The sequence below is a fragment of the Ixodes scapularis genome, unplaced genomic scaffold, assembly GCF_016920785.2.
Source record: "Ixodes scapularis isolate PalLabHiFi unplaced genomic scaffold, ASM1692078v2 PGA_scaffold8__174_contigs__length_109621045, whole genome shotgun sequence".
NCBI lineage: Eukaryota > Metazoa > Arthropoda > Arachnida > Ixodida > Ixodidae > Ixodes > Ixodes scapularis.
In genome coordinates this window covers 2,179,294-2,188,632 of record NW_024609883.1, presented here as the reverse complement: position 1 = coordinate 2,188,632, position 9,339 = coordinate 2,179,294, and the positions used below count along the sequence as shown (strand labels likewise).

Here is a 9,339-nt window from a genome sequence, read left to right as displayed (position 1 = left end):
AATAATGCGAAATCCCCACATGGTAATGCAGCAAGCACAAAAAGAAACAAAGAAATATCCTTAACCCTTACCTTTTCTCCCACGACCGTTTTTTCCTTCGCGCTCAGCAGCTCGCTGGCGGGGCAAATTGCCCAGTGTGCACAGACGCCGCCGACGATTCCTAGCACTTCTAGCAACACTACAGTTTTCCTTTCGTTTTTATTTTTATTAACCCTTTTAGGTACTTTAAAAAATGTTTGTGTATTTTTAGGACACATTCAATATAAAAATAGTGTTTTTGGGACCCAAAGCAATACTCATGCAAAATGTTTAACGTATCTTAGGAAATACATTTTCTGGTTTCGGTTTCGCGGTCTCGACTTTTCGCCGCGAGGAGTTTCCAGATACTCCGTCGCTCCGTCGGCTGCGATGTGCATGGCGGCTCCCAAGATGCGTATCGTCCGCGCCGTGCTACGCACTTCGACCTGCTGTTACAAAGGTAAGCAGTACTTTGCTCTGAAATATGCTAATTTTGAATTTTTACAAGTTCTGGATTCCATAGCGCTGACGTATTTTACCCTGAAACGTATGAAGGTCGGGGGTAAAAAAAAGTACATAGTAGATATGCGAAGGCTATTTCACATGCTCTGATTCTCGCCCGAAATCGGTGCGATTTCTAGTGAATGTGCGATTAAAATCGCAGTCGCACTGTCGCAGCGGCTCTGCAACTGGTTTCCACCAAGTTGGTATATTGCCGCAGAGCCGGTGCGATCGCTTGCTCGTCAATCAGCCGTTCATTAGCCAGCTTTCATCCGCGAAAATAAATCTAGGCACATAAAAGCTTCTGATTTAATGCTTCGTTATTATAAATTTCTGGTTACATATTGCATTCCTAAAACATGTATGCTTATTAAGACGTTTTTGTTGTATTTTAGACAAAGTGAAACGCGTCGCGTCCGTGTCCGAAGCGCCAGCCGCTCCGACAGAAATCGCGCGGTTGTTGGAGCATGTGAAACCAAACATTGCGATCGCACTCGCTGCGTCGGCTGTCGCACCGATTTTTTTTTTTTTTCGCACAGTCGCAGCATGTGAAACTGTCTTAAGAGAGGAGTCACATAGTAGCTCTGTGATTTCTGTGGTGTTCCGTTCCGTGCTTAGATTTGGCATTGTTTCAGTAGTTTACTTTAGGGGCGGGCGTTCACTCTGAATTTTGCATACCTGTGCACGAGGAATCGGCTGTAATTGTCGGGAGAAAGCTTCCTGTTTGGTGTGGTTTAGTGCATCCCTGTTTTCTGGTAGAATTTGACGTGGTACTCTTTTCTTTTAGGCTTCGTATTCTACTGCTGCCCGAAGGAAATCCCATCGGGATCTTTCTACCAGACACTGTGTCGCGATCGTCCCTGTGTGGTTTGGATACCAGAAAGTGGAACAGTCTCTGATGCGTGACCTAGTGATAGTGAAGTGAGTGACAGTGACGAGGAGAACTTGCCAACGAAGGGCCTAACAACAGAATTTCCAAGCGATAACGAAACTGAAGACAGAACGCCCGCCTGTCCACTTCTGTCAACGTCAAGAAAGAAGCAAAAGTCACCGCCGCAAGTTTTTGACTGGGGAAAAGAAGACCGGTGTTTTCTGGAGCCTGCGGAACCCATGTTTACGGCCTCTGATGATGTCAAATGCCGACTGAAATATTTTCAAGTTTTCATTGATGACAAGCTGCTGACGATTGTTGACGAGACAAACCTGTATTCTTTCCATCAGGCTATTGCATATAGGTAAACGTTTGTTACACTGTGCCAACATGCTTACGCAAAGTACATATTATTTGAAGTGAATCGTTGCATCGCCCCTTCAATTAAGCACCTTATCAAATCAAATGTGGTGTTTGAGCTCTGTACATCTTATATAATTTTACAAGAAAACATGTTTTCATTCAACACCATACATATATCCGTAATGTGTGCTCACCAGAGGCACCCTGGTGTGCATGTCAGGCCAGTTTAGTGTGCCTTGGTGGGGACATTAGACCAGTCTGGTGTGGCATAGTGTGCACATCAAGCCATTCTGGTGTGCTGTGTTGTGCACATCAGACCAGCCTGGTGTGTTTTGATGTGCACATCGGACCACACTAGGATGATGTGATGGGCACACCAAACCAGCCTAACGTGTTCTGGTGGGGACAACAAAACACGTTAGGCTGGTCTGATGTGCGCACCAGAACACACGAAGCCGGTCTGATGTTTACGTCAGAAAACATTAGGACACACCAAACCGGTCTGGTGGATTTTTCAACAGGGAGTGCCTCGCTTGTTCCGTTGATGTAGGGAACGCTGATGCGGGAGGTTGGGCGGAAATTCTCATTTAACTGTTGCTGCACGTGTCGTTGGTTTCGGCCTACACGGCGGGCAACGCGATCGATGAAGCTGCTCGTGTAGCCGTTTTTCTTAAGGTCAGCAATGACGGTTTGTTCCTCCTTTCCTTTGTCCTCTTCTGATGAGCAGATGGTCTTTGCCCTGGTTAAGAGTGTCCAGACCACCGACGCCTTATGATTGGCTGGGTGGCTGGATTGAAACTGGAGGTAGCGTCCAGTGTGCGTCGGTTTTCGGTATACAGAAAATTTTAGCTGTTCCTTTTGCCGTTTTACTAGCACGTCCAGGAAAGGTAAGGTGCCGTCCTTTTCGCGCTCCACAGTGAACTGGATGGCCGGCTCGATGGTGTTGAGATGCGCCAGGAATTTGTCCACTTCAGATTTTGCCAGGACGCAGAAGCAGTCATCTACATACCGCAAGAAAATTTTGGGTGGTGTAGATAATGACTGCAGTGCCTTCTGTTCAATAGCTTCCATGCAGAGGTTTGCCGTGGTGACGGAGATGGAAGCGCCCATCGCGGTGCCACTGGTCTGCTTGAAGAACTCCGCCTTAAAGCTGAAATATGTAGTGTCGAGCCAGAGCTCAAGGAGGCGGCACAGTTCATCCACGCTGAGGTTCGTTCTGTCGCTGAGGTTTTCATCTTTTTCTAAAGCGTTCCTAGCCGTGGCGACTACCAGGGGAACAGGAACACTTCTAAAAAGCGAGATGACGTCGAACGATACCATGGTGTCCTCAGCGCTCAACTTTAATAGTGCAACCTTCTCTACGAAATTGCTGGAATTGCGCACATAGGTCGTCGTATTTCCCACAAGAGGAGAAAAGGTGTGATGAAGATAGTTGGAAAGAGCACGAAGTGGCGAGGTGGTAAAATCTACAATAGACCGAAGAGGAACGCTAGGCTTGTGAATCTTCGGAAGACCATACAAGCCTGGAGCAGATCCATTCCTAAAGAGAGGTCGCAGGTGGAGGCTTCTTGAATCAGGGTGCTTATTGAAGATGTCCGCTAGAACTTTGTTCATTCCATGAGAAGATGACAAGATTGTGCTCCTTCCAGCCGACAAGGGCAACTCGACTGTCGTCTTGGACCGTGATGACTACGAGAAAAAGGTTCACGATCTTCTTGATACTTCCGCTTGTTAAAAGCTGCCAAAGGACCCTACGTCACAAGTCCAGGCAAGAATGAACAAAGTTCTAGCGGACATCTCCAAGAAGCACCCTGATTGAAGAAGCCTCCACCTGCGACTTCGCTGTAGGAATGTGTAAGATATGCGCCTGCTAGGCGCGACTGCGAGCGTACCTTCGCGTCAATGGAAGAAGACGACGAGTGACAAGGTTTGTGAGTGCTCGTGCAGTTCGGACCGCTGATCGAACCGCCAGTCCATCATGTACTGTCGCGAACCGGACCTGTATATATGTACATAGCTTCAATGTAATTAAATGTACATAACAAATTTGGCGACGAGGAAATCGGAAAAAGCGGGCGAGACTCCGGCAACTCATCATGGTTGAAAGGACATCGCTGACATTTGAAGCTTTCCAGGCAGGTAAGCCGGAGACATGGCCATTCTACCTTTAACGGCTGGAATTCCACTTTGAAACACACGGTATCGATACACCCAAGATGAAGCGAGCCGTGTTCTGCAGCGTTTGCGGAGCTGAGACCCATGCAATGCTGCATTCCCTCTGCGCGCCAACGACACCTTCAGAGACGGACTACGCTGACATCATTAAGAAGTTGGGAAATCACTTTGCACCAAAGCCCTCGAAGATCGTGGAACGCTTTAAGTTTCATAAGCGGGCACAGCACAGCGACGAACCCCAGGCTGAGTTCATAGCGGACTTACGCCGTACTGCAGTTACCTGCAACTTCGGAGACGCCCTCGACAGCAGTTTGCGGGACCAGATTGATGAGGCCTTGCAACGACGTCTGCTGAGCGAAGCCGAGCTTACGTTGGCTCAAGCGGAGAAGCTGGCAATAGCAGCGGAATGTGCGAGGAGCAATGCCATGGAGATTAGGACTACGCCTAAGGACGTCAGCCAAATCCACAGCGTGGCTAATGATGGACCTGGACCGTCACCGCCTGCACAACATCATGCGAAGCCTGAAACCAAGCAAGCGACTTCCGTGTGCTATCGATGCAACGGGGCACACTCTCCGCAGGATTGCCACTTCAAGAACGCCACATGCCTGTTCTGTGGCCGCAAAGGGCATATTGTCAAAGCCTGTCTTCAAAAGAAGGCTAAGAAAAGTCCTCCAAGAGCGAGACGGGGCACGGCGCACGCTGATCTTTTAGACGGCGATACCATCCGTACGGGCTGTACAACCTCTCGTCCAACGAACCTGCTATCCTCGTAGATGTCGACATCGACGGACAGCCAACAGCGATGGAGGTTGACTCAAGATGCATGTTCTCTGTCATAAGCAGGAGAACAATGGCACGACTTCATATTCCAAATCATAGGCTGAAACCATCTACTGTTGCGCTACGCACATATACGAAGGAGCCTGTTATCATCCTAGGAAGAGTACTCGTGGAGGTTAAACACAAAGAAAGGTCGGCAACTCCGCCACTTCTAGTGGTCAAGGGAGAGTACGCAAGCCTTCTTGGACGAAACTGGTTCAAGCATCTAGGAGTCGGCCTGACAGGTGTCCATCAACTCAGGAACACCCAGGAGGGTAGCGGATTCCTGGAGGAGTTCAAGGAAATCTTCGACGCTGGTCTGGGAAAGAGTCGGGGACCATCCATCCGTGTGGAGGTCGACAGATCTGCTGCACCTAAGTTCTGCAAGTCAAGGCAAGTTCCCTATGCGATGCGTCCGAAGGTGGAGCAAGAACTAGAAAAGTTGGTCCAGCAGGGAATCCTTGAACCTGTTAAACACTCAAGTTGGGCTACACCCATAGTTCCAATCCTGAAAAAGAGTGGTGAATTGCGGATTTGCGGTGACTATAAAAGTACCGTAAACAAAGCAGTGAAGTGGGAATCTTACCCATTGCCCACGCCAGAGCAACTCCTGAGCAACTTAGCGTGTTGCCGTCGCTTTACACAGCTTGACCTTGCACAGGCCTACCAGCAGTTGACCGTCGATGATGAGTCAGCAAAGCTTTTCACCATCACGACGCACAAGGGACTTTTCAAGGTTAACCGTCTTCCATTTGGAGTATCCGTCGCCGTAGCGATCTTCCAGTGTTATATGGAGGAGTTACTTGCCGGAATTGAAGGAGTACTAATTTTTTTAGATGACATCCTTATCGGCGGAGAATCCAAAGAACAGCACGATAGACGCCTGCGAGCTGTGCTGCAGCGATTCAAGGAAGACGGGTTACGTCTTAACAAGGCAAAATGTACGTTCAACAAAATGCAAGTCGTGTTTTTGGGATTCAGGATTGACAAGGACGGGGTGCGACCAACTGAAGACAAGGTCAAGGCCATTCATGAAGTTCCAGAGCCCAAGAACAAACAGGAACTACACTCATTCCTGGGCTTGCTTAACTTCTACCATCGTTTCCTCAAGGGAGCTGCTCACACCTTGGAGCCGTTGTACAGACTGCTGGATAAGGGGGCGAACTGGGCATGGACCGTCCTCGAAGCTGAGGCTTATCGCAAGGCGAAATAACTGCTCAAGTCAACGGCAGTTCTGGCTCACTACGATATCAGCAAGCCCTTATTATTGACCTGCGATGCTTCGCCTTATGGTCTTGGAGCTGTCTTGAGTCACATGGCCGACTCTGGGCAAGAGTCGCCAATAGCTTACGGGTCCAGAACCCTAAGCAAGGCTGAGCGAAATTACTCGCAAACTGATCGTGAGGCCCTGGCAATCATAAATGGTGTCGAAAAGTTTCACCAGTACATCTATGGCCGCCCGGGGACCATAATCACAGATCATAAGCCTCTGCTAGGATTGCTGAGTCCGCACAAAGAAATTCCAGCTATGGTGTCACCAAGAGTTCTCAGGTGGAGTCTAATGCTAGCCGCATACCACTACGATTTGCAGTACCGTCCGGGAAAAAAGATAGGAAACGCTGATACACTCAGTCGACTGCCTATACCGGCAACAGAGCTGGACGACATTCCAGTCGCAGACGTATGGATGCTAGAGACCGCTCCAGAACAGCCTTGGAACTCGGAGAAAATTGCAGCATCCACGAGAAAAGATTCCGTGCTTGCGCGTGTCCAGCGCTGGATCATGAATGGGTGGCCAGATGACAAGCAACCCGAACAGTTCAAACCCTGTACAACTAGGAAAGATGAACTATCAACTCATAAGGGATGCATCATTTGGGGAAACCGGCTTGTTATTCCCAAAGTGGCGCAATCCACTGTACTCGACGTATTACACACAGCTCATCCAGGCATTGTAAGGATGAAGGCACTAGCGAGGAGTACAGTCTGGTGGCCTGGCATCGACCATGACATTGAAGAAAAGGCTGCAAGTTGCTCCGCATGCCAGGAACACAGACCATCGATGCCACGGGCACCAGTGCATCCCTGGGAGACGACGCAACATCCCTGGTCACGTCTACACATTGACTTTGCGGGACCTTTCAAGGGAAAGATCTTTCTGATCGTGGTCGACTCATTCTCGAAATGGCTCGATGTATTTATTATGAAATCTATGTCTTCCTCAGCCGTCGTACAGAAACTGAGGATGTTGTTTGCCGTACACGGAGTGCCAGACGTGATTGTCAGTTATAATGGCACAGCCTTCGTTTCGGCCGAATTTAGGGAATTTACAAGCCGCAACCAGATTCGACACGTGGCAGTGGCACCTTACCACCCTTCATCGAATGGCCAGGCCGAACGAATGGTGAGAGAAACGAAGGAGGCACTCACTCACATGAATTCAGGCGACGTAAACATCGATTTGGCGCGATTTTTGTTCCGTCAACATACACAGCCACATTCCTCAACGGGCAGGAGTCCTGCGGAACTATTGATGAACCGACGTCTGAAAACAGCATTAGATCGCCTGCATCCAGATTCTCAGTTCCATTCATTATAGATACACGAGGACAAGTTTCTCCAGGAAGGGAAGTAGACACGACTATTTAAAGTAGGTGAAAACGTTTATGCAAGGAATTACTTGTCCGGTGCCAAGTGGACCCCTGGAGTAGTCACAGCCGTGACCGGTCCACTATCCTATAGGATTGAAACCGAAGATGGACGATCTCGGCGTCGCCATGTTGACCAGCTGCGCAGAAGGCCAGCGACAGCTTCTGCAGAAAACTCAGAAGATAGCTCTTCAGTCGACTTGAGTTTAACTGCTCTACCTGAAGCGGTCTCCGAAAAAGCGGACGTTAGGGGCGATGCCACACCAGCAGTCCAACCAGCTGGTTCGACAACAGTTTTCCCTAGCAACTCTTCGAGACCTCAAAGAGCAACACGCCGCCCTACTTATCTTAACGACTATGTGCCTTACTCTAGTAAGGAGGAGTGTAAGACATGCGCCTGCTAGGCGCGACTGCGAGCGTACCTTCGCGTCAACGGAAGAAGACGACGAGTGACAAGGTTTGTGAGTGCTCGTGCAGTTCGGACCGCTGATCTAATCGCCAGTCCATCATGTACTGTCCCGAACCTGACCTGTATATATGTACATAGCTTCAATGTAATTAAATGTACATAACAGAATGGATCTGCTCCAGGCTTGTATGGTCTTCCGAAGATTCACAAGCCTAGCGTTCCTCTTCGGCCTATTGTAGATTTTATTACCTCGCCACTTCGTGCTCTTTCAAACTATCTTCATCACACCTTTTCTCCTCTTGTGGGAAATACGACGACCTATGTGCGCAATTCCAACGATTTCGTAGAGAAGGTTGCACTATTAAAGTTGAGCGCTGAGGACACCATGGTATCGTTCGACGTCATCTCGCTTTTTACAAGTGTTCCTGTTCCCCTGGCAGTCGCCACGGCTAGGAACGCTTTAGAAAAAGACAAAAACTTCAGCGACAGAACGAACCTCAGCGTGGATGAACTGTGCCGCCTCCTTGATCTCTGCCTCGACAGTACATATTTCAGCTTTAAGGGGGAGTTCTTCAAGCAGACCAGTGGAACCGCGATAGGTGCTTCCATCTCCGTCACCGCGGCAAACCTCTGCATGGAAGCTATTGAACAGAAGGCACTGCAGTCATTATCTACACCACGCAAGATTTTCTTGCGGTATGTAGATGACTGCTTCTGCGCCCTGGCAAAATCTGAAGTGGACAAATTCCTGGAGCATCTCAACACCATCCAGCCGGCCATCCAGTTCACTGTGGAGCGCGAAAAGGACGGCACCTTACCTTTCCTGGACGTGCTAGTAAAACGGCAAAAGGAACAGCTAAAATTCTCTGTATACCGAAAACCGACGCACACTGGACGCTACCTCCAGTTTCAATCCAGCCACCCAGCCAATCATAAGGCGTCGGTGGTCAGGACACTCTTAACCTGGGCAAAGACCATCTGCTCATCAGAAGAGGACAAGAGAAAGGAGGAACAAACCGTCATTGCTGACCTTAAGAAAAACGGCTACACGAGCAGCTTCATCCATCGCGTTTCCCGCCGTGTAGGCCGAAACCAACGACACGTGCAGCAACAGTTAAGTCCGAATTTCCGCCCAACCTCCCGCATCAGCGTTCCCTACATCAACGGAACAAGCGAGGCACTGGCACGTGTGCTTCCGAAAGAGGGTGTCCAACTAGCGCACAAACCTGTGTCTACCCTTGGACGACTCATGCCACGCCCAAAAGATCGCCCTGGTAAGAAAGGGCACAAGGCGTTGTATATAAGATTCCGTGCGGGGTTTGCGCGGCCTCATACATCGGCGAAACGAAGAACTTTAGAGAGAGAATCCGTCACCATAAACACGACGTGCGCAAGTTCGATCACGAGCGTAGCGCGGTCGCTGAGCATTGCGACGTCAAGGACCATCGCATTGACTTCGACAACGCATGCATCGTTGACGTTGAGACAAATCCTCGAAAAAGACTGTTCGTAGAATAATGGCACATTCAAAC

The 9,339-nt window shown here is 49.2% G+C and overlaps 1 protein-coding gene across 1 annotated transcript; it reads left to right on the top strand.

Annotated features, from left to right (window-relative positions):
* The first annotated feature begins 3,849 nt into the window (after window positions 1–3,849).
* Window positions 3,850–7,385, top strand: LOC121833475 (uncharacterized protein K02A2.6-like). The gene is made up of 4 exons (XM_042286804.1): window positions 3,850–3,892; window positions 4,205–4,608; window positions 6,615–7,172; window positions 7,350–7,385. The coding sequence occupies exons 1-4, from the start codon at window positions 3,850–3,852 to the stop codon at window positions 7,383–7,385; spliced, it is 1,041 nt and encodes a 346-aa protein (XP_042142738.1).
* Window positions 7,386–9,339: the final 1,954 nt, after the last annotated feature.

Coding starts and splice junctions, on each gene's coding strand:
- LOC121833475 (XM_042286804.1), top strand. CDS start 3,850: ATGGTTGAAAGGACATCGCTGACATTTGAAGCTTTCCAGGCAG. Junction 3,893..4,204: donor ATTTGAAGCTTTCCAGGCAG/GTAAGCCGGAGA, acceptor GCCGTACTGCAG/TTACCTGCAACTTCGGAGAC. Junction 7,173..7,349: donor TGGTGAGAGAAACGAAGGAG/GCACTCACTCAC, acceptor CATTCATTATAG/ATACACGAGGACAAGTTTCT.